This window comes from Paecilomyces variotii (assembly GCF_004022145.1).
Source record: "Paecilomyces variotii strain CBS 101075 chromosome Unknown C8Q69scaffold_5, whole genome shotgun sequence".
Classification (NCBI taxonomy): domain Eukaryota; kingdom Fungi; phylum Ascomycota; class Eurotiomycetes; order Eurotiales; family Thermoascaceae; genus Paecilomyces; species Paecilomyces variotii.
The window spans coordinates 620,860-645,769 of record NW_021167144.1 but is presented as its reverse complement, the minus strand read 5'-3'; the positions used below and the strand labels follow the sequence as shown (position 1 = coordinate 645,769).

The window sequence follows — 24,910 nt, the reverse complement described above, 5'->3', positions numbered from 1 at the left end:
CTGCGGAGAAGGCCTGCGCAGCGCTACGACCGCTTCTTCGACGACCACGACCTCGAGAGCCTGTCCAGCTGTGCGTCGCCCTCTTCCGCTTCTGGAGGGCGCGATTCATTTTCCGAGACGGATTCGGATGCGGCGGAGGATGACCGGATCGAAAGTGCGATGGGTGTAATAAGAAAGAAGACCGCCCAGCGCGGCACCGAGGGAGGCACCAAATACCACTGCGATGTCTGCTCCGTCGACGTGACCTCGACGGTAAGTCTGGGCAACCTATATGATGGTGAAGGGAGTCGGCCAAGGGAGGAGACTGACCGTGTTTGCAGGTCCGGATATCGTGCGCGCACAGTGCATGCCCTGAGTACGACCTCTGCGTCCCCTGTTTCTCGGAAGGGAAGAGCTCCAAGAACCATGATCCCAGGACGCATCCGTACCAAGTAATCGAGCAGAACTCAGTGCCCATCTACACGGAGGACTGGGGTGCGGATGAGGAGCTGCTGCTCCTGGAAGGTGCGGAAATCTACGGTTTGGGTTCATGGGCGGATATCGCCGATCATATTGGTGGCTATCGGACCAAAGATGAAGTCCGGGATCACTATATCGACACATACATCAACAGTCCTAACTTCCCCCTTCCGGCGCGTGCGGACCCCCATGACACGAGCCTTCAGGACAGTATCCCCAAGGAGGAGTTCCAGGCGCGGAAGAAGCGACGGATCGAAGAGCGCAAAGAGGCAGCCAAATCCGCGCCACCCGCAACACCGAAGCAGAAGCCTACTGCTAGTGTACCGGCCTGCCATGAGGTTCAAGGATACATGCCCGGTCGATTGGAGTTTGAGACGGAGTTCCTGAATGAGGCGGAAGAGGCCGTGCAGCACATGACCTTCGAACCTGGCAATGGCCTCAACGAGAAGGGCGAGATGGAGCCGGAGATGGAGTTGAAGATGACGGTCATGGAGATCTACAATTCCCGACTGACGGCACGGACGGAGCGCAAGAAGATTCTCTTCGAGCACAACCTGCTCGAATACCGGAAAAATACTGCTCAGGAGAAGAAGCGTACCAAAGAAGAGAGGGATCTGCTGAACAAGGCGAAGCCGTTTTCCCGGATGATGAACCACGACGACTTTGAGGAATTCTGCAAGGGTCTTGAATATGAACACAACCTGCGGCTCGCCATCGCCCAGTTGCAGGAATGGCGCCAGATGGGCATTGGGGACCTCAAGAGCGGCGAGAAGTACGAGCAGGAGAAGCTGCAGAGGGCGCAGAGAGCCATCCCGCAAGGCTCATTTGACCGATTAGCCAGTGCGCGTCCGAAGCAGTCCCAGCAACCCGACCAGCCATCTGCCGCCAGTCAGCTCACGGCTCCAGAGCTGCCTTTGCGACTGCAACAGCAGAAGGCAACGACTAAGCCAGCTCCAGAGACCAAGCCTCCGATGAATGATTTCGATCGGATGTTCGCCAGCAATGGGGACGGCATCGACACGGCACAACCGGCAAAGTCGAAATACGTCGTCCAACCGCTGAGTGGGGTGACGCCTTGGAAGCTTGAGAATGACGGGGCGCCCGACTTGCACTTGTTGACCAAAGAAGAAGTCGAACTCTGCAATGTACTTCACATGCAGCCGAAGCCGTATCTCGTGGTCAAGGAGGCGCTCTTGAAGGAAGCCATGAAACAGAACGGTAGTTTGAAAAAGAAAGACGCTCGGACACTCTGCAAGGTGAGTCGAATGGGCTCTGTCGCTAACGAGTATTGCTGACTTTCTTCTAGATCGACGTTACCAAGACAAGTCGGATCTACGACTTTATGGTGCACAGTGGATGGATCACGAAAGGATAGATGATTACATCCGGGACATTACATATCACGACTTGTCTGTCCATGTCTGATCTTTTAAGTATTCTTCTTCTGTTGCGACCCTCCAACATTTGTTCTTTTCTTTTATAGTATATCACCCGCGGCGTTCGAGGCAGGAAAGAGGACATGACATGAAACGAACCAAGAATTGCGTGGATAGGAGGAACCATGCTGTTAAAGCTCTGCATTGATATCCCTTGTTTGGTATGGTACCATGTATAGTGCTAGTTAATCTACTACACTTTGACTTTTCATCATTCAACCATCGTACTTCGTAGTCAACCCCAACAACAAAGAACCTCGTCAAGCAATCAATCCATCCCTTCCCCGGAATAAAACACATATCAACCTACCCACCCCAACCGACAATTATACTATACCCTAATCGACGATCATAATACTATAATACGGATACTCATATCAAAGACAAATCACGGAAAACCCCCTCCCCTCCCCTCCCCTCCAAGTTCGGCCCTCGGCTCGCACTCCGAACTGGAATTCCAATTCCATTGGTTGGGGTTACATATTCTTCCCCGCAAAATCTTAGACCGCCACCGCCAGGAGAACATCAGATAGGTAGTTAACCTGTTGAGGGGGTTCGCCATTCATTATTCGTAACTCGTACCTCGTAACTCGTAACTCGTACCTAACTCTGAGGATCGCAGGAGTTACTACCTTATTCTTAAATTGTTGTTATTTCCGCTACTTTTTCATCCTTGTTCTTATTTCAAGGGAAGTATTTGCGCTAAGAGAGAAGTGTACCTACGCGAGTCAACCTTGACGATCGATCGATCGATCAATCAATCAATCAATCAATCAATCAATCCAGTTTCGATTCGCGAGACCGAATTACTGATATATATATCCTCATTCCGATATAAACATCAAACACCCTCATTATTCTTCCCAAAGAAAAACCCCCGAAGAAATCTCATCACAATGCTATCCCCCCCACCCACAACAACATACTGCATCATCTCCTTCCCGCGCCCTGATATACTCCTCGTCACACTGAATCGACCCAAATCCCTCAACTGCATCAATGTCGCCGGTCACGTCGAACTGCATGATATCTGGGAATGGTTTGATGCAGAACCATCGTTGAAAGTGGCCATCTTCACAGGGAAAGGGAGGGCTTTTTGTGCTGGGGCTGATTTGAAGGGTATGTATACACACACACACACACACACATACATATAGATATATAGGGAGAGATATATATATATCTCTATAACTATATTAATGATTCAGAAAAAAAAGTATCTAACTATCATTATTATTATCAGAATGGAACCTCCAAACCACCACCACCACCACCAACAACAAACTAACAACCCCCCCATCCGGTTTCGGCGGCCTATCCCGGCGCAGCGGCAAGAAACCCATCATCTGCGCCATCAACGGCCTCTGCTTCGGCGGCGGATGCGAAATCATCATCAACTCGGACCTCAACATCGCCTCATCACGAGCAGTTTTCGCCCTTCCGGAAGTCAAGCGCGGCGTCTTCGCTCTCGCAGGCGGACTACCTCGTCTTGTGCGGACGATTGGTCGGCAGCGCGCGATGGAGATGGCTTTGACGGGTCGAACGGTCTCTGCAGAGGAAGCGGAGAAATGGGGACTTGTGAATGAGGTTGTGGTTGTGGGGGAGGGGGATGAGGAGGAGGTGGTTTCGGAGAAGGTGGTGAAGAGAGCGGTGGATGTTGCGGAGGGGATTGCGGCGAATAGTCCTGATTCGGTGATTGTGACGAGGGAGGGGATTAAGATGGGTTGGGAAGGGGTGGGTGCGGAGGATGGGTCGAGGTTGTTGATTGATAATTGGGAGAAGAGGTTGAATGAGGGAGAGAATATGAAGGAGGGCGTGAAGGCGTTTGTGGAGAAGAGAGAGCCGAAGTGGGTGGATAGTAAGTTGTAAATTTGTTTGTTGATATGGTTTATTGCAGCAGAAACCTACATGGAGACACCCAGCGGGTATAAAATGAGCCGGATGGAATCTTAGGTTGTTTCGAAAGAGGAAAAGCAAGAAGAAATAAAATATATACTATACCATATCATATTATCACCAGATTCTACAGCTATCATGACTCTAAACACGCATAACTATATACTGATCTAGAGGTAATGCTCATCATACTTTGTTTCGTTTTCTCTTTCAATTGAAAAATATCCAACGAATAAGTTTCGTAACTAATGAGAATGTTTTAGTATTGACTAAAAGGCATTACGAGCCATTTCATAGTAACTTGTCACCAACAGATAGCTGCGAGCCCCTCATTCCCATTATTCTCCAACCCTGGCAGACAGGATGGCTAATAATGTCTTGGGCAGGAAAGCAGGGCAGGTCGTTGAGCATCTGGCTGCGGTCAATTCCGTGGACCCGACTTCCAAATCCAACCACACTGGGGATCCGATAGATCCGGGGAATGCCACCAATCACCAGTTGCGGAAAGCAGAGTCCGCGGCTGTATATGGCGCAGTCGATTCTATGTTGTCATAAAATGCATGGTACGGTTACTACAGTACAACTCTGCACGGGAATGGTCTGTCTAACTAACTTTACTTCATTTCTAGAGGTATCATGCTCTGCACCTAATGAAGTCACATCATTATAGTCATGCCCGCAATCCCATCCGATGTGAGGAAAAACCGTCGCGCCGTCCTTCGCCGATGCCTTTCCCGTTCAAGCTCGGTCCCGCGGGCTGAACATATCGCACCTAATGTATGCGTTCAAATTCTGGATCGATTATCGTTCCTTTTTTATCATGAATGAGTGCCAGGATCAACCCAACATGTTGGGGGAGTGTAAGAGTGTTGAAGAGAGAGGCGATCATCCTACTTCGATTCCTTCTGAACCTTTTCCACCACTTTCAACACATGCGGGTACAGAGGGTGAGACTCCTCCAGACCAGTGAGCTGGGCGGTTGCTTCGGCTGCCGACTTGCTTTTGAGAATCTTGGCCAGTTCGACACTCTCGTCGTCGCCGGGGACGTTCTGGAAACGTAGGGCCATCTCGACTGAGCCCAGGAGAGCGTCAAACTTCTTGCCACGCTCCGCAAGCTGAGAGGCAGGGCCAATGAAACGCTCCTTGCGGGACAGCTTCCGCAGGGGAGCACGGCCAACGCGGTCGACGACGTCCTCCAGATACGGGTTGGAGATGCGGCTGATGATGGTGTTGACGTAGTCCTTCTGCTCCTGCGCGGAGATATTGTGCTTGTCGACGATGAGACACGCAGTCTCGTCCAGGACGTTGTGAACGATACTACGGATCTTCGAGTCACTCAGGGCGTCGTGGATGGTCTTCTTTCCCGCGTTGTAACCGTAGTAGGCCGCCGTGGCGTGTCCCGTGTTGACGGTGAACAGCTTGCGTTCGATGTATGGTTCCAAGTTGTCCACCCAGTGGATGGCTTTGATGTCCGGGTGACCGTACTCACCGAAGGGCTTCTGCTCGACCACCCACTCGTAGAACTGCTCAATGCGGACATTGAGTCCGGCATCGGGAGGCTGGGTAGGGACGATACGGTCAATGGCAGAGTTGGCGAACGCGGCTCGCGAGTAGAGGGACTTGACGCGCTCCGGGTCAGTGTTGTCCTTGATGAAGCCGTGCAGAGTGTCGGTGGCTCCGATGGCGTTCTCGCAAGCAATGACGGCCAACGGTCTCTTCTCAGTGCGAGCGTCAATGCCCTTGGCAATGACCGGAGCGATGAACTTGAGCACGTTGGGGCCGACAGCGCAGGTGACGACGTCCGCCGTCGCGATCTCCTTGACCACGGCCGCTTCTTCCTTCTTGGAGTTGATGGCGCGGTAGTTGTCAATGGTCTTGGTGGTCTCACCCTTCTCACTGACTTCGGTGACCTGGTATGACTTGGTGTTCTGGAGTGATTCGATGATGGCATCCATCACATCGACAAAGACGACCTCGAAGCCGGACTCGTGCAGGAACTCTGCCACGAAGCCACGGCCGATGTTGCCGCCTCCAAAGTGAATAGCCTTCTTACCCATTGTGGCAGTATGGTAATCGTTCGATCTGTTCGATGGGAAGGGAAACGTGTGTGGTCAGAAAAGCTAATGTAGATGGCAGTTTGGATCAGATGTTATCGTGTACTACACCTGATTCCGCAGAGGACAGTAGAGCAGAGTAGAGTAGAGTGGAGGGAGAGATGTGGAGAAATCAGAGGAAAAGAAGGGAGAGGAGAGTTCTTTTATGCTCGAGGGAAACCTTGAGAGAGAGAATGAGAGAATGAGAGCAGGAGAGAAAGCAGGAGGAGAAGGAGGGGGCAGCGGGGGCGATGATTCAATGAAGGCAGGCACGACGACATCATCGCGGGTCCTTCAAACAAGCTCGATCGTTGACCGGGAAAAGAAGTCCGCGTAGGATTATTCTAGTATTATTAGTATTATGGTATTATTCTATCTAACTACTCTGCTTTTTTCTCTCACCGGTCACTCTCCATCGGTTTCATTGCTGTTCCACCCGTCTCTGACTTCACGCGGTGATACTATTCCCGTTGGTTTCTTTACTCCTTCCTGTTCCCATACTGCCTCCTTGGCAACCCCCGGACTCCGCAGGGTTGCTTACTATGGCGTGCATCGCGTCGACTACTGGACAGCCTCATCTAGCCTGCGCCTAGTTAGAGCATACCTAAGGTACTTTACTTCTCTTCCGAGTTCGATGGGACTAACTAATAACTACCTACTAGTTACTCTAGAATAATATGGTATGGTAGGCACCGCTCGGGCCATGGCGGGGGTTGCCCCTCCCAATGGCAACTTCCGGAAGAGCCCTGGACGGAAGTGGACGCTCAGACTATCCAGACTAGACTAAAACTGTTTAAACGGTTTCTTCATGATCGTTTTCTTCCGGTCCGCTTTTCACCTTGCTCGGTCCGACCGCATCACTGTACTCCGTCTTCTGTACGACCGCCTGCTGCTAGCTAGCAATCAGGATGTATGGTATGTACGCTCCTTCCGTTGCTGATGTTCCTCTAGGACCGCTTATAGGGTCATGAGCATTATCCTCAAGTCCTTCTGTGTCGTACCGGAGCACCAGGATGTCTGTACCACAGGAGAATTCGTCAGGTTCGTCTATTCGCGGTCTATCGTACTGTGTGTACCAACTTCACGTGTATATCCTATCATTGTCTTCCCGCCGGGTCCCTCAGGAATACAGTAGTACCTAGGTAATGCAGCGACTGCGAGTGGTCACACTGGAACTCTCGCAGGTCTACTAGAGTATCGCCAGTCAGCCCTAACTTAACTGGACGTCCGCCCTCCTTGATGACCCCCGGTTATAGATGGATGTCAGGTCTTTTGGGTAGCAACGGGATGCGTGATTTCGTCACCAGGCTCGCTGCACAGACATTCCTGAGCTCCATCTATCATCTGCTACTACTCACTGTACGGGATACAATTACACTAGCGATGAAGCACAACGTTGCAACCTTCGACGCCTACGTTGAAGAACACGGGGACGACGGCCGAAAACCCGCGAATAATGGTGACGCTGCCTTCGTCTACATTCGTCCACTTTTTTTACCATGTTCTCCCATGATGCATGCCTCTGAGGCTCTGGACAGACTCGAAGCATCCCGAGCGGACAGCAAACAAAACAGTCCAGATGAACACCAGACTTTCGCTACACCATGTCTCCAGGACACTCTCCGATGGACCAACCGCGGGTTGATATGGCACTCGGAGCTTCGGCAGAGATCTGGCCATGCAAAACGGGCCCATCGCCCCGCTCCAGCCTCGAGTCAAATGGCCGTTGAGGACCAGCTGTATATTTATTATTATTATTCAGGAACAGAGCGTGCTATGGATGCTCGAGACCACAAGGAGCAAGTGAAGTACGAACAGACTACGGACGATCCACCGGCGATCCACCGTTCGGTGACGTCGGTCGCAAATGTGGCTTGCTTAGATTAGCAGGCTAAACTAGAGTGGGACGGATATGAAGCAACAAGAAACAAAAGAAAAAAGCAATTAATTAAATTAATTACTCTTCAGAACTAGCGAAATGCAGCGGACCTGCCTGCCTGCGATGCTGATCATCAAATAATACATAGCCCACCGCATAGACACACACGATGACTGCGAACCCGAGAACAAACCCGCTGCAGAAGTAGTCAAGGACATCATTGAGCGCTGGCATGCAAAAACAGTGATTAGCAAAGTCATTAATCAATAATCATTCATTTGTCGATGAATTATGAAGGAACTCGTTAAGTTCCTCTTGCCTGTGGATGACATAAGCAACCCTAAACCTGGAATAGCTTACTTAGTCAACAGCAACACCGGGACCAGTGACGTAAGTTAGGATAGGGCCGATAATCGTTTGTTTCCTCGACTTTCTGCAGGTTTCGCATCGCCGTGACGCACGCAGGCTCTTTTTCCCTACTTGGCGATTTTCTTCCCGTGTTGGCTCTGTCTTTGCGTTTAGTTGGAAAAAGTTTTTGCTCTCCACGGCTGCGCGTCATGCCGGTGTCGTGGTCTTGCGAATTCTCCATATTATTATGATAGCTGGTTATCCCATCACTCCTCCGCCGGCTCCTTGGCTGGTTCATCTGCTGGCGGTGGAGCAGCAGCCGGTCTGCCTCCCAGCACCATCAGGAGGCTGCTAAGGATGGCTACTAACAGGAGTCCAACAGCTGCCCACGTCATACCGAGGAACTTGTCCCCCCGCGTGGCCGAGACGTCAATAGCTTTCCCGTGTCGGTTGATGAGGTCGACGAACTTCATGGCCATGACCGTCGCGATGGCCGACGAGGTCCCGAGAGCGATGAACCCAAGCTACAACAACAAGAGGAGATCATGTTAGCCCGGTAAAAGGCTCTGAACAGGATTATGGATGATGTGCTGGGAATGTCACGACTTACCATCGACAAGAGAAGCTCTGCGATCGCCTGAGTCCGTCCTCCGGTGAAGACTAGCCATGCCCCTGCCACGACGGCCAATCCTGTCGCCCCGGTTCCAATGCAGTACAGAATCGCCATCGCCTTGGTGGTCGTGGACAGCACTTCGAAGTCATCATCGATGGCGTCGGACCAATTGATGTCAGACAGGTTCACGCCGTCGTTCAGCTCCCCGGAGAGCACGTCTGTCGGGTCGAAGTTGAAGAGTACAGTGCGATTCGAACAGCCGGTCACGTTGCGTATTGCGGCACCCGTGTCACTGATCTTGAAATATCCTTCGCAATACGACATGACGTGAATCGCATAAAAGTCATAGATTCCCAGCTCCGGGGCAGGATCACTGGCGCCGTAGCTACTGACAGCACCATAGGAGCTGGCCTGTCCGATCTGGGACGTATTGAGCTACAACACGAGATCCGTCAGATATCACCGCATACATCGATTCACGGGGAGGCTGTCACGTACAGTCAAAATGTCCGCTGATCCGTCCAGAATGCCCTTCTGAGAACCGGCAAACAGGCACAGCATGCCCAGAATGAAAGCAATGAATGTACAGACCGCGGGGATGGCGCTCGGTCCGAGCTGCATGTTGACCGTTCGAGACCTAGTCTCTGCTTCTCTTCAGATCCAACACTCTCAATGGTCTATGGCGGTTGTGATGATCGTGAATCGATGACGGGGTACTGGTGAGATTTCGCAGTATGCAATAAGAGCTAGACGGCTTGTTTGCGAGAGGAGACTACGGTAGGTGCTTATAGATGCTAAATTTCAAGCAAACAGCGGGCCACGGCTTCTGGGAGCACTCGAATAAAACTGCCTGGGGGTTCGTGGTCGTGTAGATTCACTCAAGAGGATGGAACAGCACAGCAGCAACAGAAGATCAAAGGTAAGAGAAGAATCCGGTCATAGCTATGGACAGATGGCATGTCGCTCATTTTAAGCAATCGATGCTCATACTGAGTAAGTATCATCATTTCTGACCGGCCCTTGCGCGTTTGCGTTCCCACCCGCCAGCAACAATCATGTGTCCAAAATGGATCCTGGTGGCCGGCATCTCATCTCTTCGCCCGTAGAGAAAGTTATCTCCAGCTAAACAGCTCGAAGACTGCCCTGGATAGCGCCGTCCGAATGGTAGGCGATGGCGCAGGGGCGGTCGTGTCGCGATTGGTCCGTCGCGGGCCTTCTGGCATGCTCCAGCCTCCCCTGGCCACGGCCCGCGCCCCCTCGCGGCGATGAGCGGATGCCAGTCTAGTAACTAGCTGACGACTAATTGGACAGTATCAACGAATTTCTTGATTAATTATTCTGGGGAAAAGATAGTTAGGCTAAGCTTTAGTCAGGTACATACATCGCCAACCCGGTAGTTAATCAATCAATAGTTAACTAGAGTATCTTATTTCGACATGTAGTCTTGGAACACAATAACATATTATTGTACTTCCTTACAGCTACTATACAATAACAAAGTCACAGTTATTAAAGACATGATCTTAACCGGAAACATATATATAAATATACAGTAATGCATCATCCTTATTTCTATAACGCGGTGAATGCACAAAATTTATGGTATCTCATCCCTACCTACCTTACTACCCCCCTATGACTCGACTCTGGGAACTAAACTGGGAACGACCCGCATTATTACCCGGTTAATCGGTCCTACAGCAGTTCTCCTTCTACTTCTACTCCGTGGGTAATTGTTGTGTGATATATTATTATATATTACATGCAGTAGTTATATTGGATCTAGCTAAGGGAGATATAGATATATATACCGGTTTAGGGTCAAGGGTCTATATGTTGTAGAGTAGACAGAGGAAAGGAATAGACAAATTTAAAGAGAGGTTGCGATTCGCGGATTTTATTTTATTTTATTTTATTTTTTTTTTGGATTTATAGATTTATGGATAACAATATCTTTGTATTCACATGTAACTTATGTATGTATGTATGTGTGTCTATAGAGAGAGCGAGAGCCATGCATATATACATATCCAGAACCTATCCTATCCCATCTAATACTTATAACCAACCCATCCTTTACTCACTCGATCATTCATTCATTCATACCTTTATCAGCTCACCCCACATCACATAACTAACCTCACTCAACTCAGAAGATAACTTTCCTTGATCAGTCGAGCCTTCTAATTCCCACTAGCAGCAGCAGCAGCAGCGGCGGCGGCCTTCTTATCAGCATCTGCCTTGGTTATCTCCGTCATCTTCGCAAAGCCCTTCTGTCGCTCCTGTTCCCAGCTGTCGAAGGCGATCTTGGACATTCCGACGGGGATCTGGTCTTTTCCTCCGAGGAGACCTTCCATCGTCTACGTTATTCGGTTAGTAAGATAGAATATGAAAAATAATAGCAATAATAAAGGATGTTGAGAGAACAGGGGCGTTTTACCTCATCTGTGAAATCCTTCAGAGGCATACCCAAGTTCCGACCATCGATGATATCAGGCTGGTATTTGGCGTCGTGGAGTTCAGCTGTGAGTAGTAAGGTTGGTTGATTAGTGGGCCGATTTGAAAATGGAGGACTTGATTTGATTTGGATGAAATGACTTGACTTACTCTGCACAGCAGGCGGGAAGATCTCAATAACCTTCACGTTTGTGTCCCTAAGCTGCCATCTCAGGACCAGCAGCCAGTGGTGCAGTGCCGCCTTGGAGGCGGAGTAGTTAGGGCATCTGTATAGCGGGATCATGGAGAGGCCGGAGCTCGTGCTTGATAAATGGTCAGTTCGATTCTCGTTGTGTCGTACTTGGTCATGATAGCCAGTTCCAGATCATGAGGTACACTCACGCAATCAGAGAAGTAGGTTCCTTCTTCGCTAGGAGGAAGGGCAGGAAGGCCTTGGACAAAGCAAGGTACGAGAGGTAGTTGACCTATTCGGCAAAATTATTAGATCTTTGATTTCTCTTGAAGCATAGATAGCAAGGACAATCAATGCACACTTACCGTCATCTCCTCGACCAACAACGAGATATCCAACGACTCAGGTTTGCTAAAGTCCGCACCGCGCTGCATTCCCGAGTTCAGGAAGATGCAGTCCAGGTCTGGGTGAGACTTGATGACACTGAGCACATTCAGAGCAGTTAGACAACGATAACCAATGCATTCTCACGCTTATTCTGCGCGGGGGAGAAGGCGGGGGTTTACTTCTCAGCAAAGGCCGGGATGGCATCGAGCTTGCTGATGTCGAACTGAATAGCAACTGTCTTATCGGAGCCGTGCTTCTGGACAAACTCGTCGAGATTCTGCTTGCGGCGGCCCACTGCGATCACGAAGATGCCCCGTTCGATGAAGCGCTCGGAGAGGGCCAGGCCGATTCCTGTGCGTATATCAATAATTGTGTCTGTCTAGACGACGTATGAAGGGACCAATTGAGAGCTAACTAACCGGAAGTAGCGCCGAGAACGAGGATTTTCTTGTACGGGAAAGCCATGGTTGATGGTTTGGAGACAAGATCTGCTTGTAAAAAAAAAATTCAATTTGGCAGACAAGACGTAGCTCCAATTGATATTCCACCGCGGAGAATTAAGTCTATTTAAAAAGCTGCAGGAGCGTTTTTTCAACTCGTCCCATCGTGCCCACAAGTCCGATACGTCAGTGTTTCGGCCGTTGGGTGCGGGGGGGATTTTTTCCGTAAACTGTATAGTTAAACCGTATATCCGTACCAGATCGGCAATCCGATCCCGGTCTTTAGACGTTAAATCGATCTTAAATCCGACGCTCGGCACAAGGTCAATAAAATATCCCGAACAGGTTGTTCACCTAACGAGAGCTGCGATTGCTTGTATAGGTAATTGAAATTGACATGAATTCAGCTCAAAGGATTCAATAACGGCGAGTCTGCGGAAGGCGTCAGCCGGGACATCGCTGTTTCTTATCTCGCGAACAAGCTCAACCATGCCTTGACGGAAGTCGACTAGACGACTAGACCAAAAAGCAGAACTCCTTAGAGGTCTGGTCCTAGATCTGACATGCCTCGATAAGATCGGAAGACAGCCGTGCCAACGCGATTCCATGGGAAGTGAATACAGACCAGCTATCTCAGCTTCAGATCGAAGCCAGCCTCCGTGTAAGACCCATCGAAACTGATAGCTCCCGCCAGAGTGCGGCCTCTTAACGCCTGAATCAGTCAATCTCAGCCTGAAAAGTCAGAGTCAAGAACCAGAGGTATCAAAGGTGCAGTAACTAGACTCACATGCATCACAAGCCTTATCGATGATATCTCCCACGCAAACAACTTTGTGTAGGAAAAATGCTCGTGGTCTCTGAACTTGGCGCATGTAGGCCACAAAATGAGAAGATCTGACTACCGCATGAGTCGGAGTCCTACATATCCCACGCTCTCCTTGAAGTCCGGTCACAACTGACTCGGGTACCGCCAAAAGGCATATCGATCCTTAAGCATCAACCTTCTTGATCAGAACATCCCCGGCCTCAAAAACGGGGAAACAAGCTTCGAGAGCGACAATGCTTGTCCTTCAGGTTGAATCAATTGTGTGCGAACCCAGCCGTATAGTCGGAAATAAAATGACATGAGAATTCAGGCGGAAGCAGGAAGCTGGAAGGGCAGAGATAAGATCTTTTCATTTTGCACCGTTAATTCTCAGTTCATCCGAGCGGCAGTGTCCAGAGACACACCAACAGGATAACGAGTGTGTTTGGCCCGGATCAAGGAAACGAGGCAGCGACTGGTAATTATTGCCAGGTGCACACGTGGGCTGAGCATCGCCACGGCTAACCCATATGTTAAGCTTCAACAGACGACATACTGATGGTCATTCTGCGCAGAATCTTCGGGGACACGGTTTTCCATCCTGGTTGAACAAAGTAAACCTGGGCTGCTTATTATTGCAAGGGAAAAAACCAATCAAATTGTACGAATGACGAGCAACTATCGAGAACGGTCGAGAACGGTCCAACAGCTAGTTAGTCTTTTTTTCTCTCTTCCTGATATTATAATTATTATTCTTGAAGGTCATATTATTGCCGTGTAACGCCACAACTCTCTACTGATTTTGACGAAGTCTCCGGGATTGATATTGGTTTCGGTCAGACCGAACTGGGAGTGCTCTAGCTGGGATGAAACCGGGCAAAAGAAAAAAAACTCTGTCGCTTACTAGTTATGCTATTCTTTTCATAGCCGCCAGGCTCGACCAGGGGGGAAAGGACATGCATCCGACTAGCGTCCCAAGAAGAGAGTCATTCGCCGGAACCATGAGAAAGCCGCAGGAAGCCATCGCCCACGCGGAAAGGTAAAACGACTGGCTAGAAGGGCGATAGAAGGACAAGCTGCATGGAGACCAGTCGACATTGATTATTGAGTTCTAGAAGGCGGCGTATCCCGACCATGCAGCTGAGCTGACGGGTGCCATGGCTCCACCAGAGGGAGTTCGCAGCAACCCCTTGCCGTGACAGTACGGAGTAGCAGTGATCGGCCCAAGTCATCTCAAGATGAAACACATCGAGTCTTCGTTTCAGGACCGACGACTTAGTCATGGATTGTTGATCACTGTCTGACTTTGATTAGGGATTGTTGCCCAGAGGCCGATCTGCCTGGAAGAAGATGAGCGTCAGTGTGATGGAGCCGCACGGCCATCCCAATCACCGGAGGACGCAATGTCACCGGTCCCCTTTGAGTCTCTGCCACGCGAGCCAGCGAGGCAGGCCAATTGCACTGATTCCATATCCAGTGGGACGATGGAGACACTGCGAACCCGCTCCGCACGTGGGAGAACTACTTCTCTCGATGCAGCTCGCGTTCGTAAAGGACGACATCCTTCCCATTCTTGCAAACCAGCAGAACAGCAGGAAGCGAGGATGGTGCTGGAGGAGTTGATCAACCAAGGAGAGGCCGCCAAAACGGCACGCCGTTGCATGCACGACAAGGCTCCAGTCGGGGCTGACCGACGATGGACCCAGCACGCTGCATGGCCCCCGGCTAATGCGCGGAATCCACTTTCTGATATAGAGCTTATTAGCACTTGTAGCACGTGTCTCTGTCTGGAATGTCACTGATGGGGGTCTGCTCCAGTTTGAGCTCGAGCTCTTGGTTGCCAAAGACAGGAAACCATGGGCGAGGCCATCTATAGATTCTGTCGAGGATGGGGCCGCCGTCGTTCCTGAAAGAGCGAAGAGAGACGAAAAGAAACAAAAAAAAAGAACACCGTTATGGAGGCTTGGATAGAGCGTGCGCCAGAGCCGTGCGCTTAGTGGCTCCAGCGGGGAAATTGTGGTATCAGAAGTCTCGACGAGGCGTGTGGTAATACTACCTATACAGCCAAGCCAGACCTTCGAGGTGGCCTTGAGAGGCGTTCAATAACCTGAGCAGCACACGAGAACAAAAAGTCAAAGAACGAGGCTTTCAAGTTCTCGTCTTCCCCGCATACTGACAGCATCCTCTCAGGTAGCCGCAGCAAAAACGAGCTGACGCATGGACTGATGACATGGAAGGACCCTGGATATCAAGATCGATGAGATGAGATCAGATCCATCTCCATCGTTGAACTGAACGATGAGCCCCAGAGTGATCAACAGCGTGGGAGCATGACATACTGCCCGCGTGTAATTTGTCGGTCGTGGTTCTGATCGGACCATGTCTTGATGGTGATTTACCGTAGATAATAATAAGACGATAATTCAATAATATAATAATGATGGAAGTGTCCGACTTGGCTGCGTTGGCGTTGAACCCAAGCGCGGCGGGCGGTGAGGAATGAGAACCGGCAGCGAGCGCACGTTGTGCTTCTGAGTGATCTGATTGGCCCGCGGTCTTGTCCTCCCGCACTCCCGCTTTCCGCTTTGCCAGACTTCTCTCCGCCACGCGACTTCCGTGAAGCATCGAGAAAAGAACGAGCAGAATACGGAGAAACTATGGTATGGTATGGGCAGCAGGGACCAGCGCTAACTATCTGATCTAGTTAAGCCAGCACCCTGTCCCTGGACGATGATGGCCGCCATGTCTGACAGAAAGTCCCGAGTCGGCTAAGCTAGTCCTTCGCGGACACAGACGGCCACAGACATCCTCCGGGTTTGCAGTGGAACCCGCCACTGTCGCTGTCGCCGCTCGACTTATCAGCACTCTGGATGCGGCCTCGTGCTTCCCATTTGGACGGGGTCCGCTGGGCGGGCCGTGTGCCAGTGAGATCTCGAGCTACGGCAAAAAACTGTCTGCTCTAGAACGAAGCTACCACGAACGCTTCCTCCGTCCTGGCATATAAGACTCGATCTGCTGCCCAGATCTCCAAGACCTTGGCTGGCGTTGAGCGTGGACAATCCTGTGGTCATCTCACCTCCTTGGCGACTTCTCTTCATCTGCCACTCCGGATAGAGGCAGTTTAGAGCACGCCTCTTGCAACTCCTGCCAATCCTTCTCTTGCGATCACCAGTCCGGAGAGTTATCGCCATGGCCGACTTTGGACCACGAGCCCCGCATGGGCCCGACATGACCGGTACTCATGAGCCTCTCGAAGAGATGGACTTGCACGAGAAGGGCGCTTTCGACAAACTGATCCGTCCCGACGACAGTTACACGCCCGAGGGTACCTACTGGGCCGATCTGCCCCTGTTGCAGAAGATCAAGTTCGTCGGAAGCTACGATGCGTCGGAAGCCAAGCGCGAATTAGGTGGCATCTGGAGCATGTTCAAGCAGGATCCTCTGTCGCCGATTTCCTACTACTTCAGGAACATGGTTCTCCCCGGTGCCGGTCTGGGTCTCGAAGGGTAAGAGAGAGAGAGAGAGAGCTTATCATTATGGGTGGAGGTTCTGCAGGTGGCTGACAGGCACCGCTAGATACGTACTGTTCTCGATCGGAAACGTCAAGCCTATGTTCCAGGCTGCCTTCCCCGCCTGCTGGAAGAAGAATGATATCTGTAACCCCACCTGGATTGCCGCCATCGATTATCTGGAGATCTGTGGTATCATTGTCGGTCAGATTCTGGTCGGAATTCTCGGTGACTGGTAAGCAAGCCTGGCTATTGTTTGGGAATCGCAGAAGACGGATTTTAACAGCGACGTAGGATTGGCCGACGATGGGGTCTGATTCAGGATGCCACGATCATGTTCATCGGTCTGGTTATGCTTACCGCCGCCTGGGGTGTCACCCAGAACGGCTGGGTCATTTGCTATGTCTGGTCTCTCTTCTTCTACGGTATCGGAGTCGGTGCGTATCCCCACAATTTGATAGTCGGCAATGGGGAAACGAAGGTGTGCTAATGGATCGATAGGCGGTGAATATCCCATGACTGCCACCAGTGGTATGGAGAACGCTGTCGGCTCTGGCAGAGTTTCGACTAAGGAGGACCGTCTGCACCGTGGTCGTAAGGTGACCAGTGCCTTCTTGATGCAGGGTTGGGGTCAGTTCTTCAACCAGGTCATCTTGATCCTCCTACTGCTCATCTTCCACCACGGTAGCGGCAACCCTCCTTACTCCGAGGTTGCGGCGCAGTGGACGTACCGTATCTCCTTTGCCATTCCTGCTGCTGGTACCTTCTGGCTTATCTACTACCGTGCCTACCACATGAAGGCTGCCAGCAAGCAGTTGGCTGCCTCCAAGAAGAAGTCCTCTGTTACTGGCTACGACACCGAGTCTCTGCGACTGACCTTCAAGTACTTCGGCTTCCGTCTCCTCGCGACCGCTGGCGGCTGGTTCTGCAACGATGTCTTCTTCTACGGTAACAAGCTGTTCCAGAGCGAGTTCATCTCTGTCATCAGCCCCGAGACGAAGTCGATCATGCCCAACTGGCTGTGGAACTTGGTCAACGTCGGTGTCTCCCTGGTTGGATACTACCTGGCCTCTTTCCTGATCGACAACAAGCTCTATGGTCGCAAGTGGATGCAGATCATCGGTTTCCTGATGGACTTCATTCTCTTCATCGTCCCCGGATTCCACTACAAGTACTACACCTCTGCGGCTCACATCAAGGCTTTCCAGGCCATGTACTTCCTGAGTTCCTTCTTCAACCAGTTCGGTCCGAACTCCGTGACCTTCCTGGTTGCCGCTGAGGTCTTCCCCACTCCCATCCGTGCCACTGCTCACGGTCTGTCGGCCGCCTGTGGTAAGCTCGGTGCGCTTCTCGCGGCTGTGTTGTACAACTACATCACCACCCAGGAGAAGTTCCACATTGTGCCCTGGTTCGGTCTGGGTGGTGTGGTCCTCACCTTCCTTTTCCTCCCCGACACCACCGGTCTCGATCTCAAGGAGCAGGAGCGCCGCTGGCAGTACATCCGCGCTGGTCGTGAGAGCGAATACCACGGTCCTGCTGTGCACCCCAAGCACCTGTCGCTGTGGGAGCGCCTGCGCGGTGTTGGCAAGAACTACAATGCCGAGCTCGACTACAAGCAGAAGGTTGAGGAGTTCCGCGCTGAGTGGGAGGCTGCCATGGCCGCCAAGCATTCCGAGAAGGTTCACGACCTGGACCTGCCCACCGATACCGATGAGAGCCTCCTTGAAGGTCACGTCCACTCTTACTTCGAGCGTACCAGCCCCATGTTCCGTGGTACGGACAAGCCTATCCATGGCAAGGCTGCCAGTCTCGTTCTGCCTCCTGCCGCAGAGGCTGATTCCTCCGCGTCAGAGAACAGCAAATAATGATTTGGCTGTTCAACCCCCCAAAAAATCCTTTCATTTCTACACCCGTACTTAATTGATTGCATTTGACTTTTCCTTCTCTTCTCCTGTTTCATTTTTTGGTTCTTACGGAGTGGATGTCCGTTGATGAAGCGAAGTGTACATGGTCAGGATACCCTGTTCTCTCTTAAATAGAATAGAGACGTTGAGATAATCGATAAATTTCTCTCGCAACTTTCAGCGTAACAGTAAATCCTCCGTAATCAACACAATAATACAACTCTCGTAGAATTCAATTTGGTAGACCTTTTTATCTTTTTCGAAATCTTCATCTGCGGCAGCTCCCCCAAACCCGTCGAACGACACTTTACCAGAAACGGAGGAATTTCGGTGCCTCTCGAGTTCCCAAGGGTTTGTTCTTTTCCGCCTTTCCCCGCAGAAAACATCCCACGTCACCACTCGACTTAAAAAGAAGAACGTACATGTTCTTGTTTTCCAATTCCTTTTCCGGGTTCATTTAGATCATTGTCCTCTACTACTTTCTCTACGTTTACTTTCCCCCGCTGCGGACTTGGATGCTGGTTTTGGATGTGTTTTGCGCGGGAAGAAAAAGAGTGTTTTATTTATTCGCATAGAAAGAAAGAGAAGGCAGGACGGGGGTAAAGATAAAGAGATATAGGTCGGATCCCGCTATTTCTATAGGTTTTGTATTTGATAGTGGGTTTTTTTTTTTTTTTTTTTTTTTTTTTTTTTTCTTGTTTGATATTTGGGTGAGCTTGGGGGTGTACACAAAACAAACCCCCTAACTACAGCGAAGAAGAAAAGAAATAAAACAGTGACGAACAAATGCGCCTCTATGCGTTCGGATCTAATGGCTCCGGCCAATTGGGGATCGGGCACGTCGAGGACGTTTCGGTGCCTACGCAATGTCTTTTTGATGATGATGATGATAGTCATGATGGTGATGGTGATGATGATGATGAAGTCCTTCGCATAGCTGCTGGTGGGAATCATACTCTTGTTCTGTTCCGGTCTGGAGCTGTTTATGCGGCTGGATGCGATGAGGATGGGAGGTGTGGTGGGTATAAGACGGGTGGTGGGGATGGGGGTTCGTTGTTGAAGTTTGTGAGGGTGGTTGTGGATGAAGATGCCGGTGGAAAGAAGAGGATTGATATGTTCAAGCATGTTGCTGCGATGTGGGAGATGACGATCCTTGTCTCGTTGGAAGAACAAGAAGAAGAAAAGGTCTTCGTCATGGGTTCTGGTGCCAAAGGAGAATTAGGTCTTGGACCTCAGACAACGCGGGTAGTGAAACCGGTCCGCATCCCTGATTTCCCACCTCGAGGAACGAGGATTGTTTCCATCTCGAGCAGTGTTGGACATGCGGTGGTGGTGTTGTCGAATGGAGATGTATATGGATGGGGAGCGGCGAGGAAAGGGCAGTTAGGAGAATCCGTCAAGGACCAGAAGATTGTCTGGTCGCCGGTGAAGATCGAGGGGATCCATTTCCATGCTACTGATGTGGCGTGCGGGAGGGAATTTACTGTCATTACGGGGAATAAAGAGTCTGGAGAGTTCGTTATTCTCGGTCCTGCTGGGCTGGATCGTTGGCGGATCTTATCTGATGCTCCCCAGCCGGCAGACGTAGCTGGGTTTTCACTTGTGGCTGCCAGTTGGAACGGTATCTATATACATGGGGGTAATGGGTCTGTCAAGGCTTGGGGCCGCAATGACAAGGGTCAGCTTCCGCCGCCGGGTCTTCCTAGGTCGAGTAAGATTGCCGTTGGGAGCGAGCACGCGCTTGCGCTGCTTGATGACCAGAAAGTCGTGGCTTTTGGCTGGGGAGAGCATGGGAACTGTGGTCCAGACACGGATGCACAGGGAAATGTGAATGGTCGATGGAATGAGATTCCGGTTCCTGCCAAAGGTGGAGCTAAGGTCGTTGGTCTCGGCGCTGGTTGCGCTACAAGCTGGATAATCGTGTCCTGAGAGCAGCCGAGATGACTTATATCGCAATGAGTGAGGCCTTTTATGGCTGTACGTGCGTCTGGGATGTCAACACCAGCCGAACGGGTTGTCTCGAGAATATACCAGACATGATGTACTAGGCTCGGTGCTCTTTCAATCGAAAAGACCGCGGATCTGTTGTCCGTGTCAACACTGCTGTTAGATACTGCAGGTCCCGGCGGATAACCTACCTGTGATATCCGTTGCGTGGGCGGGATCCCCATTTCATCAGCTGCTGCTATCTGCTGGTTCTCATCTGGTCTCTGCGCCGGCAAAGTTTCTTGGATTCGCTGATCGAAAGTTGAGTTGAATGTCTCCTGCGGTATATGTCAGTCAAGATACCAGGGGAATAATGTCGAGGCACGTACTTGATCAGCTGTTGCGTCCCATCCGAGCCTATCCTCTGCATCATCGTCATAATTGGGTTCGTCCCATTGTTTGTCATCATCCATTGGAACAAACAAGCTATCATGGTCGATCAATGGCGCGTGTCGCGGTATTGAGATACTCCTGGATGCAGGCGTAGAAGCCTGTGTGGGACGTTGTGTTGGCCGACTCGCCGGAGGGGGCATCGATTCCCTCGCAGGAGCACTTCGGGAAGTATTGGCTTGCACCGGTCGAGGTGTATTTCTGGCAGATAGTGCTGATGCTGGGGGTCGTGAAGAGTCTGGTTCCTCGTCATCCACCTCTCCTCTGGTCATCAGCGTAAACTCGCAAGCTATGCCTTCGAACTCATAGGCTAAATGCAAAGGACGGCAAGGGCGAATGTATCGAGCAGTTATCGTTGCTTTTGCCGTATCAGCATGAGTGACAACAGCCTTGAAATCCTTGACAATGATGGCAACATGAAGATTCTCTTCGACCATAAATTCTTCAAAATCTTTGGTGTCAATAGCAACCGATGTGTGCACTGGTTGCTTGAGGATTTCTGCAGTGGTGTCAGCGAGGTCTCAGGTATAGATAGATGGCCATAGATGTGACCTTTTCCATCTGTGATCTTCGTTGTGAAACTCGTAAAAATGGCCTTTCCATTCTCACAGTAGATATCCAATTGCTCTGCAGATGGGCTAAAGTGATCGATAATTTCCCGTAGGAATCTTGATTCAATCGCCCATCGATTTCTGGTTTTTGACCTGTCAAACACGGCATGCTGAACAGCAGCACTCTCATACGTAAGTTTGTATGATTTGACAACGCCTATGCAGTGTTAGTACTGCCATTTTAGTCTGGTGAGGAAAGGGCAGCTTTGTGGAAATTTTCTTCTCTTACCGTGTCCACATATCATCTTGATGACGAGCCTGCACTCAGCTTCATCCTCATTATCCTGAAGCTCGACATCACAGCGCTCAATTGCCGTGTCCTTGCCTCGAACGTCATTTGTTCGGCCCTTAAAAACGGAGAGTAACGCCTAATTTGGCAAATGTTAGAAATCTATTGTAAATGGGCGATTCAGAGGTTAGTAGTCATCCATACTTTCAAATATATCTGGCAAGAGAACCGGCCTGATCGGGTTTTCCTTGCTGCCGGATCATTTGTCCTTATACTGAATGAGAACTTCTCGAAGAACTTGTCCGCGTCCAAGACGAAGGAAGCATATGCTGTTTTTGACAAGTTAAGAGCACTTAATCGAAGCTTTCGTGGTTTATGTTAGTTCCGGGGCATGAAGATAGTCTGCCTCATCAAGCTCACCAAGTCATATTCAGCTTCAATGGAGACCGTCTCACTGAACTTGGCAAGGCAAGTAAGCGCATCGTGGAGCCTGACCAGAGCACTTGGGGCCAGTGAGAAGGATAAAGTGGCCATGTTGAAGGCGATTCCTTGTCATTAATATGAGATAGATATTCTGGAATCTCCGTGCTACATTTACCCACGCTGCTGTTCCAAAATGCCCACGGAAACAGGCTAAAGTATCATCGAATAAGCACAGACTAACCTGGAGTACTTCTCGACCTTTCAAGCACAGCGGAGGTTCCAGATGCCAACTCGTGGCTTGCTTATCTAATCTCCGCTGCACGCGTCGGGCGCGTCCAGACCTCATCCCAGGAGCGAGCAGCAACCTCCTTGTGGAATCATGTTTTGGATAATCTGCTGATTATCGGGACTGCTGCCTGCAAATTTGTGTTTCATTTCTTGAGAACGTGGCGAGAATGGCGGTGGTGTTACCCAGTGATGTTTGGTATATCATCTTGGGCTTCTTAAAGGCCGAGAGAGACTATAATACCATATTCCAATGCGCCGTATCATCTCACATCTTGACAGAGCCAGCGATTACTGTTCTATATCAGTAAGCATATGTACCTGTGTGTTGCAAAAGGAATTCTTCGCATTGCTGAACGGTCTCCCAGATTGTATGACACCTCGCCGGTCACAGGCGGCGGACCAGAAGACGAACAATTTAAATCGAGAAGGACGGCAGTCTCTTTAGCAAGCGCCAGAAGCGAACAGGATGCTGTTGTCAGAAAATGGGCCCTTATGTGGCGCTCGATTATCTTGTCGACTTTCGACAAAACATACTTGCCCTACTACAGTTACATCCGTGAGCTGGATCTCACGGACCTAACGAACTTAATCAGCGATTCCAGATTCACTGGGAAGATCAGAGAGTACGACATTTCAATAGCTCCTCGTGTCCCTGTTGGATCGCTAATCATGTGTAGTGAGTTTTTCTCTGGGGAGCTCGGAGACTACGCCTTCCGAGACCAGGCAGAGTACGAGTTAAAGGGAAATAAGCGTCTGCGTTCTTCCAAGTCATCTATCGACACAGCAGCTATTGGGGAAAGACTGGGTGCAGGTTAGTGCTTTCTACTTTGAGGGCGGTCCTAGCTCAATTGGTCGGTATGTCTAAGCTAACTCATTCTCAGCTATTGTCAAAAAAGCAACAGCAGTCAGGGAATTGTCAGGAAACGGTGAGCTCCAGTTTGGGAACTTATAGCAAGTCGAGTCACTTGCTGAATGTAGCTACAGTTTCACCTTCGTCGCTTTCTGAATGGGTTCGGGGATTGGCCCAATTGCAAGCGCTGTCACTATGGTCAGGGAACGCTTTAAGTCAGCAGGCTGAAGTCGAGATCAAGGCTCATTGTCCAGAGTTCAGGAAATTAACCTTGTTCAGATGGTATGTCAGATATTCACTATGCGCGTTCTCATTTCTCACGGTTTGCCACAGGATGGATTCTCCGACGGATAAGGCAGAGTTGACATGCGAACGCTTTCTGAATGGGCTCCGACCACATAGCCTAGAATATTTCGAAGTAATCAGTCTGTCTCAACTGGGCCCGCGCTCGATCAAGGCATTCGGTAGCCATTTGGATTCACTCACGGAGCTCAAGTTGACAAGCCTACAAATTGACGCGATTGCGGAACTTCCTTCCCTCACATCGCCTCCGGCGCTGAGAGTTTTAGCTCTAACAGACTCTGCCCCGGCATTAAGGGACGAAAAGTTTTATTCAATTGTGAGAGATGTCGCGGAATGGATGTGCTCCTGCAAAAATCTAAGGCTGCTAGCACTTCGAAGATTTCTTGATGACCCGGCCCTCTTATCGCAGGCGCTCAGCGATGATAGGTTGCGGTTGACAAAACTCTCAGTGGAAGGATACACGATGCAAACAAGCCGTGCGTTCCACGAGGCTTTGGCTTCTCAGACTTCCTTGCAGAGCCTGTACCTTCAAGGTGATTCTTCCGAGTTTCCTGATGATCAGGCGATCCTTGTCCAAGCTCTGGGACAACTCAGCAACCTCCGCGAGCTCGAATTAAAAGATATCTCGGAGAATTTCACCCCAGATCACGTAATAACGCTCACACCATACCTTCCCCAACTGGAACGTCTCTGGATAAGTGGACACGACTTCGATGACGAAGTGTGGAATGCATTCTTAGCCCTGCCTAAGCTACGCGTCTTAATTATTCATGCTCTAAGTGACTTTACGGCTGAAGGCATCCTGGACTTTATATCGCAGTTGGGACCCGGCAATAGAGGTCTGCACTTGTCGATACTAAACGCACTGTCAGATGCCAATATCACAGAGGAAGCACAAACAGTAATAGGCGAGACATTAGCACAGAATTTGGGTGGGACTTTTGATTTTGGCCTTGCCCAAGGTAAGAATTCCTATCCAGTGCAAATCTGATGTGGAGCTAATACGGTTTCTAGAGGAGTACACGGACTCCGAGTCGGAAGAAGATTAATGCTTTTGTCTACAGAACTTGGGGTTTCACCTACCACCTAGACAGCTAGGTACAATCTTAGTCTAGTCTGTGTCCATCAGCATACCTAGAAATTCTGTGTTATCTTGAGTCGTGTAATCTGTCAGAATACAAACTCGGTGTCGAGTAGATTGGACTAAACGGGTAATATCGCGTATTGCGGGTAAAAAACCACTTAAGAAGCTCGGCGGAGAAACGCGTTGTGGTCGCGTCTCGATACGGATTACGGCCCGCAGCGCGTCCACATTCCTTCGCGTATCCCAGGACAAGCGCCCCCGTCAAGTTCTCCCTTCCATCTCAAGTCCACAGGCCAGACCTCATCAAATTGAGGTCATTCAAACCACTTTTTGATATACCTATTTCGA

General features: G+C 50.3%; 11 protein-coding genes across 11 annotated transcripts; 6 read left to right on the top strand and 5 right to left on the bottom strand.

Annotated features, from left to right (window-relative positions):
* Positions 1-159: 159 nt before the first annotated feature.
* C8Q69DRAFT_401784 (putative SAGA complex subunit) lies at positions 160-1,754 on the top strand (the record flags this gene model as incomplete). Its single annotated transcript, XM_028627939.1, has 2 exons — positions 160-252; positions 321-1,754. The coding sequence occupies 2 exons, from the start codon at positions 160-162 to the stop codon at positions 1,752-1,754; spliced, it is 1,527 nt and encodes a 508-aa protein (XP_028485200.1).
* A 666-nt stretch (positions 1,755-2,420) lies between these two features.
* C8Q69DRAFT_258585 (ClpP/crotonase-like domain-containing protein) lies at positions 2,421-4,065 on the top strand. Its single transcript, XM_028626659.1, has 2 exons — positions 2,421-3,014; positions 3,139-4,065. The coding sequence occupies exons 1-2, from the start codon at positions 2,792-2,794 to the stop codon at positions 3,762-3,764; spliced, it is 849 nt and encodes a 282-aa protein (XP_028485199.1). The 5' UTR covers positions 2,421-2,791; the 3' UTR covers positions 3,765-4,065.
* A 448-nt stretch (positions 4,066-4,513) lies between these two features.
* On the bottom strand, positions 4,514-6,088 carry C8Q69DRAFT_258489 (mannitol-1-phosphate/altronate dehydrogenase). The gene is made up of 2 exons (XM_028626658.1): positions 5,957-6,088; positions 4,514-5,873 (listed from the first exon to the last, which is right to left on the bottom strand). The coding sequence occupies exon 2, from the start codon at positions 5,846-5,848 to the stop codon at positions 4,682-4,684; it is 1,167 nt and encodes a 388-aa protein (XP_028485198.1). The 5' UTR covers positions 5,849-5,873; positions 5,957-6,088; the 3' UTR covers positions 4,514-4,681.
* Positions 6,089-6,692: 604 nt separating this feature from the next.
* On the top strand, positions 6,693-7,771 carry C8Q69DRAFT_444459 (hypothetical protein; the record flags this gene model as incomplete). Its single annotated transcript, XM_028629000.1, has 3 exons — positions 6,693-6,799; positions 6,836-6,925; positions 7,069-7,771. 3 exons carry the CDS (start codon positions 6,693-6,695, stop codon positions 7,769-7,771), a joined length of 900 nt encoding a protein of 299 aa, XP_028485197.1.
* A 606-nt stretch (positions 7,772-8,377) lies between these two features.
* On the bottom strand, positions 8,378-9,345 carry C8Q69DRAFT_444458 (actin cortical patch SUR7/pH-response regulator pali; the record flags this gene model as incomplete). Its single annotated transcript, XM_028628999.1, has 3 exons — positions 8,378-8,635; positions 8,722-9,144; positions 9,223-9,345. The coding sequence occupies 3 exons, from the start codon at positions 9,343-9,345 to the stop codon at positions 8,378-8,380; spliced, it is 804 nt and encodes a 267-aa protein (XP_028485196.1).
* A 1,329-nt stretch (positions 9,346-10,674) lies between these two features.
* Positions 10,675-12,394, bottom strand: C8Q69DRAFT_258328 (putative NADP(+)-dependent dehydrogenase). Its single transcript, XM_028626656.1, has 7 exons — positions 12,160-12,394; positions 11,920-12,091; positions 11,719-11,836; positions 11,563-11,645; positions 11,332-11,483; positions 11,165-11,247; positions 10,675-11,084 (listed from the first exon to the last, which is right to left on the bottom strand). Exons 1-7 carry the CDS (start codon positions 12,203-12,205, stop codon positions 10,908-10,910), a joined length of 831 nt encoding a protein of 276 aa, XP_028485195.1. The 5' UTR covers positions 12,206-12,394; the 3' UTR covers positions 10,675-10,907.
* A 1,615-nt stretch (positions 12,395-14,009) lies between these two features.
* C8Q69DRAFT_258347 (hypothetical protein) lies at positions 14,010-15,726 on the bottom strand. Its single transcript, XM_028626657.1, has 2 exons — positions 15,325-15,726; positions 14,010-14,731 (listed from the first exon to the last, which is right to left on the bottom strand). Exons 1-2 carry the CDS (start codon positions 15,608-15,610, stop codon positions 14,343-14,345), a joined length of 675 nt encoding a protein of 224 aa, XP_028485194.1. The 5' UTR covers positions 15,611-15,726; the 3' UTR covers positions 14,010-14,342.
* Positions 15,727-16,174: 448 nt separating this feature from the next.
* C8Q69DRAFT_444456 (putative MFS phosphate transporter) lies at positions 16,175-18,359 on the top strand (the record flags this gene model as incomplete). Its single annotated transcript, XM_028628998.1, has 4 exons — positions 16,175-16,491; positions 16,541-16,729; positions 16,789-16,931; positions 16,996-18,359. 4 exons carry the CDS (start codon positions 16,175-16,177, stop codon positions 18,357-18,359), a joined length of 2,013 nt encoding a protein of 670 aa, XP_028485193.1.
* Positions 18,360-19,102: 743 nt separating this feature from the next.
* Positions 19,103-20,500, top strand: C8Q69DRAFT_258300 (putative alpha-tubulin suppressor protein Aats1). Its single transcript, XM_028626655.1, has one exon. It carries the CDS (start codon positions 19,185-19,187, stop codon positions 20,325-20,327), a length of 1,143 nt encoding a protein of 380 aa, XP_028485192.1. The 5' UTR covers positions 19,103-19,184; the 3' UTR covers positions 20,328-20,500.
* Positions 20,428-22,148, bottom strand: C8Q69DRAFT_520412 (putative DNA repair protein rad9; the record flags this gene model as incomplete). Its single annotated transcript, XM_028633496.1, has 7 exons — positions 20,428-20,480; positions 20,537-20,662; positions 20,714-21,273; positions 21,327-21,542; positions 21,615-21,753; positions 21,819-21,977; positions 22,035-22,148. 7 exons carry the CDS (start codon positions 22,146-22,148, stop codon positions 20,460-20,462), a joined length of 1,335 nt encoding a protein of 444 aa, XP_028485191.1. The 3' UTR covers positions 20,428-20,459.
* Positions 22,149-22,267: 119 nt separating this feature from the next.
* C8Q69DRAFT_466374 (hypothetical protein) lies at positions 22,268-24,690 on the top strand. Its single transcript, XM_028630558.1, has 7 exons — positions 22,268-22,629; positions 22,691-22,948; positions 23,003-23,136; positions 23,207-23,251; positions 23,310-23,457; positions 23,509-24,440; positions 24,493-24,690. The coding sequence occupies exons 1-7, from the start codon at positions 22,493-22,495 to the stop codon at positions 24,525-24,527; spliced, it is 1,689 nt and encodes a 562-aa protein (XP_028485190.1). The 5' UTR covers positions 22,268-22,492; the 3' UTR covers positions 24,528-24,690.
* The last annotated feature ends 220 nt before the right edge of the window (positions 24,691-24,910 follow it).